The sequence below is a fragment of the Cnephaeus nilssonii genome (genome assembly GCF_951640355.1).
Source record: "Cnephaeus nilssonii genome assembly, chromosome: 14".
Taxonomy (NCBI): Eukaryota; Metazoa; Chordata; class Mammalia; order Chiroptera; family Vespertilionidae; genus Cnephaeus; species Cnephaeus nilssonii.
This window is the reverse complement of record NC_137085.1, coordinates 4,338,018-4,355,757: the sequence shown is the minus strand read 5'-3', so window position 1 is coordinate 4,355,757 and position 17,740 is coordinate 4,338,018. Positions and strand designations below refer to the sequence as shown.

General features: G+C 49.5%; 1 protein-coding gene across 1 annotated transcript in view; it reads left to right on the top strand.

The window, feature by feature from the left end:
- Positions 1-17,740, top strand: part of GPR107 (G protein-coupled receptor 107) — a 58,777-nt gene that overhangs the window by 23,999 nt on the left and 17,038 nt on the right. Inside the window, exons 10-14 of the mRNA XM_079791238.1 lie at positions 2,533-2,608; positions 2,943-3,016; positions 3,444-3,561; positions 6,275-6,405; positions 10,112-10,155. Coding sequence (XP_079647364.1) covers positions 2,533-2,608; positions 2,943-3,016; positions 3,444-3,561; positions 6,275-6,405; positions 10,112-10,155 — 443 coding nt within the window. The remainder of the gene's footprint in view (positions 1-2,532; positions 2,609-2,942; positions 3,017-3,443; positions 3,562-6,274; positions 6,406-10,111; positions 10,156-17,740) is intronic.

Here is a 17,740-nt window from a genome sequence, read left to right as displayed (position 1 = left end):
CCCCAAAATTGAGAAGCAAAATACAATTTTCAGTTAAAGGATAATGTGAAGTATTTGTTATAGGATAAGGCCCATAAACTAAGTAAATGATGGTGTGTGACTATGGTATTGCAATATGGGTTAATTTAAATTTATGTAATAATTAAGAACCCCAAATACCTCTTTCTCTGGAGCGTTGGGGCAGAAATTGATGCCTCTGACATCTCTTGCGGCCTGTGTGCTGGACGTGCTAGCTGGGAGCAGTTGTAATACCCTGCACACCAGCAGATGGAACGAGCTTCTTGTTTACCTGGGAAGGACCCCACATAATCACTTGGACTAGACGATCAGTAGCCGTGAATAAGACAAAAAGAATCCTATCAAGTTAGGCCATAAAAAGGTTTTGTTTTGTTTAAAGAAAGTTTTGCCTTTGCTTTAATTAGAAAAGTGAGAACTAGGAGCGAGAGAGCTGATTCCAGTGTGAACGCTGTTGCCGCCTGTGTGCCTGGCTTCGCGCTCGGTCCTTTTTGCTCGGCTATGACACTGGGCAGCGAAGCTGGCGCTGGCTTCCTCTGAGAGCTTAGCTCTGGAGATTATGTGCATGAGGGCTTTGCACATCAGGAGGCTCTGCAGATGTGAGGCACATGTGAGGTGCTTTAATTCCCTTTACTTAGTGATACAACAGCCACGGCCACCGGTTCACTTAAATAATAAAAACGGGGGCAGCAGTTTTAAATGTGTGGTTAAATGAGGCTGACCTACTTTGTACAACGTTTTAAACTTCAGTATAGTATACATACAAAATGTATTATTTCAGCCCCCCACCCCATCCTCTTTGCCTGGGAGTCTTACAGCAGGTCGGGTCATGTGAAGTTGGAAATTCAAGTCATGGAAAGGATGTGACTCGGTGGCTGCCGCTGCCTTTCAGAGGCTTGCAGCCCCTCCCACTGGAAGGAGTTGAGAGATCTTTGCCTGGGTTTATTGAGGCCTTAAGCGAGAGCCATGGCCAGTCAGCTGACAGAGCTGGGACTGGAACCCAGATTTCCTGCTGTGCATGTGTGGCTCCTCTCAGCTCTTTGCTTTCTGCTGTGGGCCTAGAGCCCCGGAGCGTGGGCAGGGAATCCGGGGCAGTGGAGGGAAGCCGGTCGTTTTGAGTCAGGCACCTGGTGATGGTTATTTCAGCTAATGTTCCCACAGCTCCTTGAGGTAGGCAGCCGTAGCCCCATTTTTAGAAGAGGTCACTGAGGTTTAGAGAGATGAAGGTCATTGGAATAGAACCAGTATTGGAGCTAGTTCTGTGTGGCTTTGGAGCCCGTGTTCTTTCCATCACATCAAGGCCCCAGGCGGGAGGCAGGGAGGTTTTAACTGGGACTGCTAGCTAGTCGAGGTTGGGGTGGGCGGGGGCGGTGGTGACAGTGGGCAGTTTTGACCTGTGGTAAATCTCATTGCTGTTCACAGTGACAGACTACTCTGGCCTTGACTTCCTTTTTGACTTCAGGTAGTTGGGCACTGGGACAGGAAATGACCAGGGAGGAAATCGTTCTGGAAACTGAGCATGTGTCAGTTCAGGGCACGCCCTCCTTACCATTCTTGCAAGGCCCTCTCCTTCGTTTCCCTTCATTTCCTATCCCCTCTCTCATTCCTCCCCAACCACTCAAGTGTGTTTAATATGTGTTTTCTGACATTCGTGCACTTGTATAAATTAGTGATGTTTATTCATTTGCATGTATTTTTAATTTGTGTAAACTATACTATCTATAGATACTATTAGCATTTTTCACATGGTGATATCTGTTCTATGGATTTTTTTGTCTGATGTCCCACTGTCCATATTTTGTACTGCTGTGGCTTTGCAGAATGTCTTGACACCCGAGTGTGAGTTTCCCGTGGCTCTTCCTGAAGTCTGTGTTCTTTAATAGAGTTTTAAATCTTTCTCCAGAATGGTCTTGTGTGTCCTATTGGTTAAGCCCTGGGGAAGGGGGAAAGGGTCGTGGAATGTAGTGCCCAGCAGCCCAAAGGTGGACAGGCACCTGAGTGAGCCTGGGGGTGGGAGTGGAAGTGGGTGCTTTACCCCACTGACTGGGGTGTTGGCAGGTTCCAGCCAAGAAGGGGAGCGAAGAGGGCACAGCCCTCCTTGTCACCTGGCGCTGAACCACCTCCCTGGGCTGCACATTTCCCCGGGAGCTGTAGCTCCTCACCCTGTGCTCTGGGGTTTCCGTGTCCACAGACCCATCCAGTCCGCTGTTCTGTGCCCTTTCCCGAGGGTTTCTGGGGAGAAAGCCTGTCCTGATTTCTGTCTCACGGTCTCAGACTCCTCACGCTTCCGTGCGTGACTCAGTTCCATTTGCAATGTGGACTTCAGTGGAGAGGTGACTCTAGGGCTCCTTCAAGCCTGTTCTGCGACAGAAAGGACTTGTTAAAAAGGCTTCATGTTTGTGGTTTGCTTAGATTATATTTACTGCCTTCTTATAAAAATGCCTGATGCCCGAAGCTGCATGCTGTCCTGTGGGAGAATGGAATATTTCTTTCATTCTTTTCTTTCTGTTTTTATAGGAACGATGTATTTAAAATTCACTGGTTGATGGCGGCCCTCCCTTTCACCAAGTCTCTTTCTTTGGTCTTCCATGCAGTATGTATTAGTATTTTGGGGTCATTTATGAAATGATGTGCAATGCTATATGATCAGGAAAATCAACTAGGAGAAAGGGGATAGATCCGTGGGAAACCAAAGGTGAAAGAATGCTTTTCTCAGGAAGCCTCTGACGGGAGGGGGGCGGCTGGTCATGGGCATAAAACATCAGAGTCTCAGAATACCAGACAGAGACACCGTCTGACATTAGCTTTATTGTGAATTGACAAGTGAGTCACTAGACACCTTATCATGAGGTCTCGGTGGCATTTCCGTTTGACTGCACCGGGCGGGGCCGGTCATGGCCCTTTTCTGAAATGCCGTTCACTTGCAGATCGACTACCACTACATCTCCTCCCAGGGCTTCCCCATCGAAGGCTGGGCTGTTGTGTACTACATCACTCACCTGTAAGTGTGCAGGGCGACTCGTGCCGTACTCATACCGGGGCGTGACTTACCAGGTGCTGGAGAAGCCATGGCAGGAAGAGACCCACCCCAGGTGGACTGGCCCGCCCTCCTGTGGCACCTGGCTGGGTTCCTGCCATGCCAGAGGTGTGTGGTGGACAGGTAGCTGTCCACACTTGAGAACTCGGGGCTGTTGCGTGCCCCTGGGAGGGGGGTGCCTCCTTGTGGGGACTGGCTGCTCAGGTGATGGGCTGCAGAGCTAACTATTTTGTGTGCGGAGGAAAGTGTTGCTCACTTAAGATGAACTTCCTGGATTTGGCCACCTATCTTTTGCAAGAAGCACGTGAAATCATAGCATGAGCGGTGGAATCTAACTTGCAGGGTGGGACTCCAAAGAGGCCCGTTCGTGTCTGACATTTTCCTTTTTCAGTTTGAAAGGGGCACTGCTGTTCATCACCATCGCGCTCATTGGCACTGGCTGGGCTTTCATCAAGCACATCCTCTCTGATAAAGACAAAAAGATCTTCATGATTGTCATCCCACTCCAGGTAACGGGCGCCACGCCGCGGGCTGCTCTGTCTCCACACTTAGCCGCTCCAGGTCTCTCTGGGAGGAGGGGTGGCCCACTCAGAAACGCCAGCTTCTCCATCGGGGGTTCTGTTTCTGAATTTGGACAGGCCTAGGCCTCAGGCCACGGCACGGGAGATATTTGACTGTCAGTCATCTTTAACCGGCACATGGACACCTGCCCTTCACTAGAGAGCTGCTGAAAAGTTAGGAGGACCTGCTGCCTTCTCTTCCTCACCCGTGTGTCCTGTAACCAAATGGTCCTCTTAGCAGCGGGACTCAAGTACATAGCGATTTTATTTTCAAACTCTGAATGACACCAGTGAGTTCCCACTAGGTAGATCCTGGGGGCAAACATTCCTTAAAGCCTCCCTGTGCTTGGGGCCTCACCAGTGAGCCCGCAGGAGAGGGGCCTTGTGTTGTCACACACAGCACGGCAGTCTCACTGGAGCGGAGCCGGGCGGAAAGGGCGCCTGGTAAACGGCGGTCCTAGCAGTGATGCACAGCTCCTCTGCTCGGCCGAAGCGCGTCTGCTCGGTAAAGTTGTTCTCTCACCCGGACTCATCTTGGAGCCCAGTGTAAATGTGGCAGGAGAGGGAAGGAAGAGGCCAGCCCCGGGCACCCAGGTCAGCCCCTCAGCTCCGGCCACAAAGCCATTGACATTCAGTAATAAGGGTACACGTTACCGCCAAACAAATGGTACACACCAGTAACTGAAGGGTTTCCAGGGAAGACTGGTCATCCAGATTCTAATGACCTGGAAGGCTTTACGTGTGGATGGGTGGGCCTTGCCTCGATGCTTAAGGAAAGAAAGATGACGGAGGCCCAGGGGGATAGCAGCAGTATGAGGTGCTGTCTAGTGGACAGAGGTGCTGAGCCACCCAGGTCTTAGCTGATGAGCCGCCCAGGCCTCTTTCCACTCTGCTACACTGCTCACTGAGTCCCTTTTCCTCTAGTAGCCACTCTCTCTCCTTCACTGTGGACTTCCTCCTGGCCTAACTGTGCTGTGATGGGGCTCAGTCCTCCCCACTGCCCCCCATTTGTTCGTCCGGAGGAGCAGCGCACACGGTCATGTGGCAGGTCACTCGGAGAAATGGCATTTAACAAATAAACGTACATTTCAACATGGGGACTAGCCTAGGAAGGCCTTACACAGCAGCCTGAAGAGTTAAAACGGCCTCTTTCTGGCCATGGGAGCCGCTGCGCATTTCCGTAAGAAGTGAGTGCTGCATACAGTGGCGTTTCAAGAGCGTCACTGCCCCCTGCCGCACACGGCACCTCGGGGACTGGAAGCAAGGACGTGCAGTGAGGGGTTCGGGCTGTGGAAGCCTGTTCTCCACTCTGTCTTCGCAGGTGGAGCCACAGAGACAGGGGCGAGGATGGACTGGGCTTTAGGAGGAGCCAGATGCTGCGTGTCGGGGGGAGACTGACATTTCAGAATCCTTTTTGCATCAGTATTCAAGTGACGTACGGCTTTTGTGGTGACTTAGCTGTGTAAGGCCTAGACGGAAAGAGAAACTGCACTTGGAGCCTTCCCAATATAGCGCAGCGGGTTTTGCATTTTTATTAAAGTGGAACATGACCGCTGCGAGCAGCACGTCAGGCAAGGATTGGGAGCACGGCCTCGTGGAGGGTGGGGGTGGGGTGGGGGTGGGGGTGGGGGTGGGATTGGACTGGTCCACACCTAGCCGTGGTCTTCGAAAGAACATCTCATGGGCTGTTCCCCGTGTGCTGAGGAGCACCGCAGGTTTCCAGATGTTGCCGTCTCGGTTTAGGCAGCTGCCGGACTTCTCAGAACATGCAGAGAGCTTAACAGACTGAACACGCAAACAGCCTTAACTGGAAATGGGAGGAGAACACGGGCACAGCTGAACTCCGTGGGAAGCACAGCTGTTCCTGTGAACAGAGGACCTGGGCTGGAGTTACTCCCGGGAGGGCGATGTGGCTCCTCAGCCAGTGGCTGCAATCGGCCGCTCTTGTCGCTCTGGTCTCTGATGACATCATCTGGCACTTAGCAGAGGTGCAGTCACTGAGGAGCCTGGGCATTGTGGCTAAACAGGAAGTAAAGTGCGGCGCCTGGTGACGGAGGCCTAGGGTACTTGAGAAACCGCGTGGCCTGGGTAGCCGCTGCTGTACAACAGCCCACCATTCAGTCTCTCTCTGTTCTCTGTGGGTTGGGAGTGGCTTAGCTGGGAGGTCTGACTTGCTGTCCCACCAGTTACAGTCAGACGGTGGCCAGAGCTGGGTCGCCTGGCTGTCTCCACTTGCCTCTTTCTCTGGGCTGGAGAGACTTGATCACATGGGGCGGGGGCTCCTGGGGCTCCTGGGGCTCCTTCTCTCTCTCTGCCTGGTCTCTTCAACATGGCAGCTCCGAGCAGGCAGACTTCTTACAAGAAGGCCCTGGGCTCCACAGGTGTTTCTCTAGAGAGCCAGGTAGAAGCTGTGTCCTTTGTCTGACGTACCTTGGACATCGCCGGGCGTCACTCCACCTTACTCTGCTGGCCAGAGCAGTCACAAGCTCAGGAGCAAGCAGAGACGGCGTCTTGGTGGGAGAGAGCACGTGGGAGTGCTGCTGTGGCCATAGGTTGGGGGCCTACTGGCTCCAGTGTCCCCTCCCCCCACCTCCCCCGTTGGGGCTGCTGTTGTGAGAATGTACCCGTGTTCTGGGGCCTCACCGACTTCTCTGCCCTGTAGGTCCTGGCAAATGTGGCCTACATCATCATAGAATCCACCGAGGAGGGGACGACGGAGTATGCCTTGTGGAAGGATTCTCTGTTTCTGGTGGACCTGCTGTGCTGTGGGGCCATCCTCTTCCCAGTGGTGTGGTGAGTACCCGCAGGGAGGGAGGCTGTGTGCACCCCATGGGGCTTGTCTGTCACACCCGGCAGCTGGGCCAACTATTCCCAAACTGGGACTCAGCAGCCATCTGTGTAACACACAGTTTTCTGGGTCCCAGACCGTTTGAATCGTCTCAGGACCCGGCTTTGTGTCTTGTCAGGTTCCCCGGGGGCTCTGATGGAGCCAGTCTGGCAGCGCGGCTGGTTGGCAGCGCAGGCTGGCCCAGAGAGGGCCTGGGAAGGAGAGCTCAGCAGCAGTGTAAACAGCAGCGTGGGTTTGGAAGGAAAGGGGTTGACGGAGGCCCATAAAGAAGCTTTTCTTGCCAAGGTGGATGGGGAGAAAGGAAGTACGTTAACATGAAACTAGTGGTAGTGCCCAGCCCGTGTGTCTCCGTGGTTAAGGGTTGACTCGTGAACCAGGAGGTCAGGTTCCAGGGGCACATGCCTGCACGCCTCCCACTGGGTATCAAGCCAGTTGCGGGCTCCATCCCTGTAGGGGGCGTGCAAGAGGCAGCGATCAATGATTCTCTCTGACCATTGATGTTTCTACCCCCTCTCCCTTCCTCTCTGAAACAATAAAAACATTTTAAAAAAGAAAACCTAGTGCTAGTTCTCAGCATGTAAACGTTTGGACATCAGAATGGTGGCTCTACTCCGGACATGGCAGGCGTTGGGTGCGGAGCTTGTAAAGGAGTGTGAGTGCCAGGTCAGCGCTTGATGAGAAAATGCCTCATTCAGCCTCATGCAAGTGAAGGAAATTGTTGGTCCTCTGGGAAGCCAGTAGAGGGAAAAGGCGAGCAAAAATAAGACACTTCCCTTACAATGATCTAGTTCCGTGCTCCTTGAAAGCAGTGAATTATTTTGGAATAAACTTTAAAAACAGTAGATTTTCCTGCTTCCTATTCGAGGTGAGGTGTTCCACACTGCAATGCCCCATGCACGTAAGTCAGTATTTTTTAGGATCCTGGGTTTATAAGTCATTTACTTACTCTGATTACTTAGAACCGTGGTCAGCAAACTGCGGCTCGCGAGCCACATGCAGCTCTTTGGCCCCTTGAGTGTGGCTCTTCCACAAAAGACCATGGCCTGGGCAAGTCTTTTGAAGAAGTGGCGTTAGAAGAAGTTTAAGTTTAAAAAATTTGGCTCTCAAAAGAAATTTCAATCGTTATACTGTTGATATTTGGCTCTGTTGACTAATGAGTTTGCCGACCACTGACTTAGAACATGGTGCCAATGGAGTGTAGTCCTCATTCCAGCCAATTAGATTCACTCCTAATTGGCTCAGGAGCAAGCACAGAGAGACATCTTGGTGGGAGAGAGCACGTGGGAATACTTAACCCTCATTCCATCATATATCATGCGTGTACAGGTATCAATTCAGCAGAGAAGAGATTTCGAATGAGATTTTTCATCTCTGCAGCCTCCTCATATCCTGCTCACGAAGAAGTTAACCCAGGTTTCTGTGACAAGATGGCCAGCATTGTCTTCAGGCAGGAAGTGTCCTGGGAGCTTTTGAGATCATGTCCCCCAGCGTATATCATCGGTTAAACACAAACATTTCAAAAGAAAGAAAGAGCAGCCTATTGCTCGGGAAGAGTAAGACTACTCACACCTGCCACTCAGCAAAGTAGAAGGGTCAAGGGCGCACGGGGAGACCCAGACACGCTATAGAGGTACAGAGGGCCACTGCCGGCCTCGTGCCACTTACAGCACTGACAAGCCGATGCCGCAGGCAAGCTTCTGTAAGGTGAATGTTCTGAAAGGCTGTGCAGTGAGAAAAGTCAGGTACCAGAGAGGAGATTTAAGAAGCAGCCACATTTGGACATGAAGTACACAGTATTTGGAAAGGTGATGGATGGTCTAGAGGCTCTAGATCAAGCATGTCAAACTCAAAGGCTAACATGGGCCAAATAAGCAAGGGTTAAGGTTATGTGGGCCACAAACAAACCAAAGCTTCCATTTTCATAGAAACGTAGGTTTATTTCGATAGGGACATGCTGAATACAAAGGGCTGAAATAAATGAGTCACATTAACAAAATAATAGAACATTTTTTAAAAAAATCAATATTTTTATTGAATATTAACTTACCAGACACTGAATAACTGCACAAATTAATAAGTGTAACACAAATAAACCTATTTTTTTGTTCTTCCAAAGCGAAATATTTCCTGTTGCACACACGAAACCAGTCAGTACAAAACTAATGATATGGCAATTGGCTGCTAAAATATTTGGTGCTAGTGTTAGTGGAGAGAAATGGTGCGTCTGCGCTTAAGGCGTGTAAGGGAAATGAATGCAACACGATATTGTAAAAATTAAGTTACAAAATTTTTATTAAAACGTTTCTTACATACCTTTATGTTGGCTGGGCCGCAAAAATATTCCTTGTGGGCCGCGAGTTTGACATGCTTGCTCTAGATCAATTGGAGAAATTACCAGTAAATGAGGAGATGTATTGATCTCTTAATGCCTCGTTATGTCTCATTTAAATAAAAGAGGCATGTGGCCGGCTGGCCTCAAGTTTGACATGCTTGATGTACACATTAAGGATTCGTGTCAACCCATTTGCTCAGTAGCTGTAACAGACGTGGACAGCTATTTGGCAAACTATTTGAGGAACACACGTGCCATGGTTTACACACTTCTAATTATGACAGAGGTTGCATCATCCTGCTTGATCATCACTAAGATCTGAGCTGGTGGTACCACGGAGAACCAAATAGCTTTTACTCCCATTCTTAGAGCATATCCTTTACTATAATTAATGTCTAATATTTGTTTAAGTTTAATTTTTGTTACATAAAAACATCCATTTTTAAATGCTGAGTCTCAAATCAGTCATTGTTGAGCACCCTAGTTAAAACTCCCCCTATCTAAAAACACACAAGACATGCCAATTCAGCAGCGTTCGTTTGGTGTCACCTTTGTCCTGCTTACTTTCACATGTTGCTCCATTCGGTTCTCACAAGTGGGCAGACCACGGGGCTTTAGGAGAAGTGATTCATTCAGAGTCCAGTAGAGAGTGGTGGGCTCGTTACGCCTCCAGCCCGGTCTGACCGTCTTCCCCCTGGCCCGTAGCTGCCTGTGTTGTGCTCATCCGTAGATGGTCTTTCCCTGGCTGAACTCTGCCTAGAATCTGATCTGCAGCTGCTTTAATCACATTAATGTTCTCCTGCCCAAACGGTAATGACAGTCATTAGTTACCAGCACATCCCAGCCGGAAAAGAGACTCCCTGGAGGCCTGCATTTCTCAGCCAAGTTACAAATCTCTAGTCAGTGAAAGACTGGGTTTGTATGAAGCCACGTGCACAGCTCCTAGACCTAGACTTTCAAACGCAGTGTCTCCCGGGAGCAGGTGAGATCCATGATGCTCCATTGTCTTAGTGGGGGATGGGGGGTGGGGGGTAGTCGTAGGAATGAGAGATTAGAGAGATCAGGAATGTTTGTCTCCTCATGCCCAGGCCTCTGCCAGACAGTTTTTGGTCAGCAGGGCATCTGTACCTTAGGCTTATGCACCATACATTGCTGAAGTGGTGATTATCAAGGATCACATGGTTAGGGAGAGTCTAAAATCGTCCAGTTTAACCATATGAGTTTATAATCGAGGATTTCAGGCCTCGTTACTCGCCCTGGAAGTAGAGACGAGTGCAGGTTTGTTAGCTAACCTTTTGTTCCCAAATGTTTGTTTTTAGGTCAATCAGGCATTTACAAGAAGCATCAGCAACAGATGGAAAAGGCAAGTTCCCTGGAGCTCTCTTCCCGCTGCTCAGCCTTCCCCAAAGCCACGCGCCTGGGCACTGCTGGGAGGTGGAGGAGGAAGGGTGTGTCTCTGGGCTGTCTCCCCAGGAGCAGAATGGGGGCGCCTGCTTGGGGAGCTTGGGGGCTTTGTAAGAGCCGCTGAGGGATGTTTGGTGAAGATGACGCAGATGGCGCACAACACAGAGCCCTGCTGCGTGAGGAGACTTGGGGGTGACCGCTGCTTATCATAAGCTGATTCAGGTCATTCCCACTCGTGAGTGTGATTTTCACCTTCTCTAAACTGAGTCAGAAAGAGAAATCTTGTCTTGGAAGGACCAGGTAGCACTTGACTGTGAGAGCAGGTGGTTTGATGGATGGAGGTGGCTATGTGTAAAGCATCCATCCCTGCTGATGGAACACGCTTCCAAAGTGGATGTGTTGGTATTAATTTAAAGTGAGCCTGCTGCGGAAAGAACCTTTAAACTCTGATTTTTAAATGGTTGTGCCATTAAAGCCCTTTTGCATCTCCTACATTTTCCAACCACGCCTGCTCCGTCAGAGAAGCCACAAAGGAAATGTTTTGTGTGTTCCTGGGCTGATTGGAATAATGTCCCGACTGCGGGCTGTCGGGGGGGGGCGGGGGGGGGGGCGGGGGTTGGGTGGGGGTTGGGAGCAGTGCTCTCGAAGGGCGGAGCTGCCTCTGGGTCCATGAGATCACTCAGCACTGACAGTGATGTTCTTTCTTTTCTTCTTCTTTTTAAATTTTATATTTGTCTCCAAGTGGTGGTGGTTTTTTTTTAAAAAGGATCTTATACCTTTTCTTTACTAGTTTTTAAAGAAATATGTATTTTTATTGATTTCAGAGAGGAAGAGAGAGGGATAGAGAGATAGAAACATCAATGATGAGAGAGAATCATTGATCGGCTGCCTCCTGCACGCCCCCTACTGGGAATCGAGCCTGCAACCCAGGCATGTGCCCTTGGCTGGAATCAAACCTGGGACCCTTCAGTCCACAGGCCGACACTCTATCCACTGAGCCAAACTGGCTAGGGCTGATAGTGATGTTCTTTAAGGCAGATTATTCATTTGTTGTTAAATGTAAGTTGCTGATCTGTTTTCTGATTATAATAGTAACTAAAGGCCCGGTGCATGAAATTCATGCACAGTTAGGGTCCTTAGGCCTGGCCGGCGATCAGGGCCTATCAGGTTCCCTGCCTCCCGGCCTCCTCCTTCCCTCACTCCCTCAGCACCCAGCCACCGCTGGTGATTGCCCCCCAGTGGTCAGCACATGTCATAGCGAGCAGTTAAACTCCTGGTCTCCCGGTCGAACTCCCGAGGGGACACTTTGCATATTAGCCTTTTATATCTATAGATGTGGATTCAGTTTAGGAAATGTGGAAAACAAGTAGTAGGTACCAATCTTATTTCACACTTGCTATTCAGTTAATGTCAGGTCATTACTTAAAAGTGAATTAAACCCGATTAAAGCTTCACACCTGTGTTGGGCAAGATCCTGGGGTTCTTAGAGCACAGCATTCGGGAGTATTCTGGTTTGGCCGAAATAGCTTCTATTGAGATTCCTGCCGTCTGGCCCGTGTAACGCTCTTGCTCAGCGCAGCCGCTGTGTGAGGGTTCTGCCTAGACTGGGAGCCCGAGCAGTGCTCAAGCCCCTCTCCCAAGGCCAACCCCACAGTCTTCTGCTCAGATCATGCTGCATAGCCTTCCTCCAGCCATGGAGCTCCCAGAGCCCTCCTGCCTTCTGGGAAGGGGTAAAGGAAAATTGCAAAAAATAAAACACAAACTAGAATTTAAGTAAAGCACCTTACAAACAGAAAAATCCAAAGCTGAAAATAAGAACCCACCTTCTGGCTATAATTATAGTTTGGAGCTATTCTTGTGTTGTTGTTTTTTGTTTTTGTTTTTTTCTTCTTCAGTGCACGTAAGTTGCTTTTATTGTTCTTGTAACTTAAAGAATAGGTCTTTCTCTTAATTTATTATACAGAGATAAGACATTTAATTTGTCATCTTTATAGTACACTTCAGTATTTGGATTTGTTTTTTGACTGGCTGTTCAGCTGAAAATGTTTGAGAATCCCAAGGGCAATGTATTTTGGTTGATAAATGTAATCTGTGCTTTTTTTCTTGGCTTCATCCTTCCCCCCTTCATTCTTCCTCACCTCCATCATCTGGCCCCTCTGTCTCTCTGCCTTCTCTACCTTGCTTTGAGAAGGCCTGGGGATAGCTGTCTCTGTGACGGTTTACTCCGTGAGAGGGTGGTCATTGGCTGAAGACTTACTAAGCTCTGGCGGGGTCGGTAGCACAGCAGGTGAAGCCCAGGATGGGTCTTACTTGTCCCCCAGCAGCTGTAGTAAAGAGAAAGGCAAGCTTTTGTCCTCACCTGGGGCACATGAGGCAGTTCCTCGTTTGTTCCACCAGGTGACAGCAGAGAGCGAATATGAAAACTGGAAGGCAAGCAAGCACGCCAGGACTCATTCACCATTCTCAGGATGACATACTGTTAAGAAAGCACCCATTCCTCATCAGTAAATACCGCGAGCCCTTTGAAAGGGACAGAGTAGATTAGAATAGGGATGTCTTCTTTTTTTTAATATATTTTATTGATTTTTTACAGAGAGGAAGGGAGAGGGATAGAGAGTTAGAAACATCAATGAGAGAGAAACATCGATCAGCTGCCTCTTGCACACCCCCTACTGGGGATGTGCCCGCAACCAAGGTACATGCCCTTGACCGGAATCGAACCCGGGACCCTTCAGTCCGAAGGCCGATGCTCTATCCACTGAGCCAAACCGGTCAGGGCTAGGGATGTCTTCTTGATTCATGTTCTTTCACTGAGTTGATTTAGGCCACGGGATGCATTTAAGCTAATCTGCAAGTGCATACTTCAGTCCGTACTTTGAAAAATGCTTACGCTGTGACACTTCCAGAGTCAGGGCGGTCTGTTCCCAAGGCTGAGGTCTGCCCTGCAGAGAACTCGCAGGAACAGCACACATCCATCCCCACCCCGACCCCAGTGCTGGGAGCCAGCCTGACTGTGACTGCCGAGTGGCGGCACCTTGCGTGTCCGTCCACTCCAGGACAGAAGCGGGCCGGTGCATGAAAGCTGGAGTGAGCCCGTGGCTGACTAACCGACGGTTCCGGGATACTGTGGTCGACCCTCTGTGCCCCTCAGCTCACCCCACCCGAGGTCTAGCCCATCCTAGAGGCCACTGGCAAAGTGAAGACCATGGGCAGGAATGTCTTCTCCTGGATTTGGAAGCAGTTGCTACATGGAACCTGTTCTTAGGCTCATTATTCTACTGACTTATTGCGTGACCTTGACACTGACCTGGGCTTAAGACTCAGAGTAAGTGCAGTCCAGGCTGACTAACTGCAAGCAGGGGAGGCGCTATGTATAGTCGTTCCTGGGCCTGGGGCTGCACTCAGCGGGCAGGGGGTGTTTGTTTGGGTTCTGTTTACTTCTTTGTGTCTGGATTCCTTTTGACTGAACCTGAGGGAAACATTAACATTAAGGATGAAGCTGCCCACTGTCCTTAAGCTGTATCTTTTTTTTTTTTAATATATTTTATTGATTTTTTTTTATAGAGAGGAAGGGAGAGGGATAGAGAGCTAGAAACATCGATGAGAGAGAAACATCAATCAGCTGCCTCCTGCACACCCCCTACTCGGGATGTGCCCACAACCAATGTACGTGCCCTTGACCGGAATCGAACCTGGGACCCTTCTGTCCGCAGGCTGACGCTCTATCCACTGAGCCAAACCAGTTTTGGCATGCTGTATCTTTTTAAAAAAAAAAAAAAAAAGTATTTTTATTGATTTCAAAGAGAAAGGGAGAGAGAGAAATAGAAACATCAATGAGGAGATAGAATCATTGATTTGCTGCCTCCTGCACACCCCCTACTGGGGGGGATCTAGCCTACAACCCACACATGTGCCCTTGGCTGGAATTGAACCTGGGACCCTTTAGTCCGCAGGCCGACGTTCTATCCACTGAGCCAAACTGGCTAGGGCTTAAGCTGTATCTTTGTCTCTTGTCACAGACCCGCCTCTGTCAGGTCCTGTCGTTTTGAGTCAGTGCTGGTTGTGTCCTCTGGGAGGAAGTGTAATTGAGTCTCGCATGGCACGCCTAGCTGCGGGCCCGCTGTTTGCCTGCCAAGCTCTCCTGGCTGGTACTGCCCTTGCGCCTGCATCCCTGTCTGCTGCTCTCCAGTGTCGCTACCTTAGAGGACTGGCTTGGGAGTGTACACCGTACATTTATTCACTATTTCTGCTCCTGATCACTTGTTTTTTCTTGTTTCTGAGGAAAATTTAGAGGGCGTATTCTGAGAAATTTTAGCCTTTATATGTGAGCTTCCAAAGCATGTAAGCCGATAGCGATTGGCTAGTGGGGTTTATGGAGGCTTTGTTCTGAGCTGCTGTAGCCGTAAGTATTTGTCAGTGCAGCAGTTCACAAGAGGGTCCTTGGGGTCAAAGCTGTTTTTCTAATAAGATGCTCAGCCTTTTTCGCTGTTGGCATTTGCACTGATGGTGCAGAAGTGGGTCAACCAGCTGGCACTGAGTGGGGTTCAAGGCAGCAGCACCAAAGTCTGTGAGGGGCCAGAGCATTCTTCATTGCCACCTACCTTCAGGGGGTGGGAAAGGCTCGTTTCAAGAGCGGCCTTGATGAATTGTGGAAGCTGCACGAGTACGTCTTTTCACGTCCTGTGTGATGGGGCGGGACGGTTGCAGGAAGCACTTGTGCTGGGTGCCGCAGCGTGACGACTGTCTGAGGAAGCCTGGGCGGGTGTCTGAGTGGCAGGCTGAACTGGCCTCTCCTTTTGGGACACCGCTGGTGTCTGAAAGAATGGTGACGGTCACATTGTGGTTACTCGGACTGCGTTTTGGCAGAGTCTTTTCCTTTTCCATCAGACGGGTAATGTGCCCAACAAGGTTTGAGGGAGGCACATCGCACACGGGGATGTGAACACCCAGCCGTCACCCTTATGAACCACAAAGGATCCGACTTTTTCTTGAAAATGATCAAAGTAAGCATGTCACTTCAGGAAAACAACGAACTATTTGTTGCCAGTGACCTAATTCTCTCTTGAAAGCACAGTTTTTAATTTAGGAAAACTTGGGTCCACGACTGCAGGCTCAGCTCAGCAGCTTCTGGTTCTTAAAAGACTTCTGATGGGAGCAGGGCTGATAGTAACAAAAGTGACTGTAAGAAAAGTACTTATGTTCAAAGTTTCCGTGTTTCCAAGATGTGTAGAGCACAGTGGAGCAGTGTTCTTCACCTGATCAGCGCATGTCACACAACAGCCGCGTCAATAACAAAGGTCCCTTCAGAGGGCAGCAGGGACCAGTGGGGTCAGCAGTGTGACAGCATGCAAGTTCATGGCTGCAGTCTCAGAGTCCCCTCTATCTTCCAGCAGCTGCCATTTGTCAAATTTTAGTGTAAAGACTGCTCACAGCCCTACTCGGTTTGGCTCAGTGGATAGAGCGTCGGCCTGCAGACTGAAGGGTCCCGTATTCAATTCCGGCCAAGGGCACATGCCCAGGTTGCGGGCTCGATCCCCAGTGGGGGTCGTGCAGGAGGCAGCCGATCGACGATTCTCTCTCATCATTGATGTTTCTATCTCTCTCTCCCTCTCCCTTCCGCTCTGAAATCAATAAAAAAAATATATTTAAAAAAAAAAAAGACTGCTCACAGCTACCTGACAGGGCCTGCATCTCTCCTAAGGCCATACTTTCTCCATCTCCTTCAACCAGACACTCCTTCCCAGCACACTGGGAGTCCACTGTGTTTACTCAGCCAGACAGGAGAGACAGTGACAAAAGTGGGAAACAGTCCCACGCTTCTCAGGAAAATTTCCATTATTTTTAAGAAAGATATTATTTATTAATTTTGTCACTTTTAAATGAATTATTAAATACTAGAGGCCCGGTGCATGGATTCGTGCACCGGTGGGGTTCCTTGGCCTGGCCTGCGGGGGTCCAGCTGAAACTGGCTCTCCAACATCCCCCTAGGGGTCCCGGATTGCGAGAGGGTGCAGGCCAGGCCGAGGGACCCCACTGCACCGGGCCTCTAGTATGCATATAAGATCTTTGGTTAATCTCTTCCCATCCTCCCCCCTCCCCTCCTCCCTCTGAGATTCATCAGTTTGTTCCATGTTTCCATGCCTGTGGTTTCTGCTGCATTGAGCATCTTCCCCCTGGTGGTCAGTGCGCATCATAGCTACTGGTCGGCCGGTCACTTAGGCTTTTATATATGTAGATTTTTAAAATTTGTTGTAATTTCTAATGTGGTAAATATTGATAGATTTTACCCACATAAACAAAAGTTCTTGGGGGTTCTCAGTACTTTTTAAAAGTGTGAAGGGGTCCTGAGACCAAAAGTTTGAGAACCATGTATTAGGGATGAAGCTTGAGTCTCTCGTTGTGTTGTCATGATGACCATGAATGGGCCTGAAAGGCTGCCTCGTTCTTTTTTCCTGTGTTGTTGAGCTCATTTCAAGCTTCCTTGGTCAGGTTCTTGTGACTGTTTAAGAAATCCATTTGTTCTGTGCAGCAAATACCAAAAAAATGTGTGTGTTATATATATATATATATGTATATATATATATATTGATTTCAGAGAGGAAGGGAGAAGGAGAAAGAGATAGAAACATCAATGATAAGAATCATTGATCGGCCACCTCCTGCATGCCCCCCACTGGGGATCGAGCCTGCAACCCAGGCATGTACCCCTGACCGGAATCGAACCCGGGACCCTTCAGTCCATAGGCCGACGTTCTATTCACTAAGCCAAACTGGCCAGGGCCAAAAAAATGTTTTATTTGGGGTGTTTTTATAGAAACAAACCTAATGAAAAGCCCACTGGCGAGAAAGGAGAAGGGCCCCACCCGTTTCTGTGAATAGTTCTGTTGGAACTCCGCCGTGCCCATCTGTACGTGTTGTCTTTTGCGACTACGCCAGAGTCAGTGAGTTATGGCAGAGACTGTCGGCCCACAGGCCTAGAACACTTGCTCTCCAGGCCTTCACGGAGAGCCTCCCACTCCGGGCTGCCACAGGCAGTGGAGTGATGTTGCCTGCGGCTTCCCAGGGAGCACTTTGAAAGCTGTGAAGCTCACACGGATGTAAGAAGTTACCATGTTTAGCCGGCCAGTGTGGTTCAGTGGTTGAGCGTCGACCTATTGAACCAGGGGGTCATGATTCGATTCCCAGTCAGGACACATGCCTGGGTTGCCGGCTCAATCCCCAGTGTGGGGTGTGCGGGAGGCAGCCTATCAGTGTTTCTCTCTCATTGATGTTTCTGTCTCTCCCTCTCCTTCCTCTCTGAAATCAATTTTTAAGAAGTATTTAAATGTATATTGGAAATGTATTTTGAACCACTTTTCATGTGACAACATTTTGAAAATCAAGAAATTTTATCCTCTATCACAGCCTTTTTCATATTTGCTCTGGATCCCGTGTTTGTGAGATGGATTAGTGGGGTATCCACTTAGTGGAGGCCAGACGGCACCCCGTAGGCTAGTCACTCTCCAGAGTGTCGCTGCCTTAGAGGACTGGCTTGGGACCAGTGT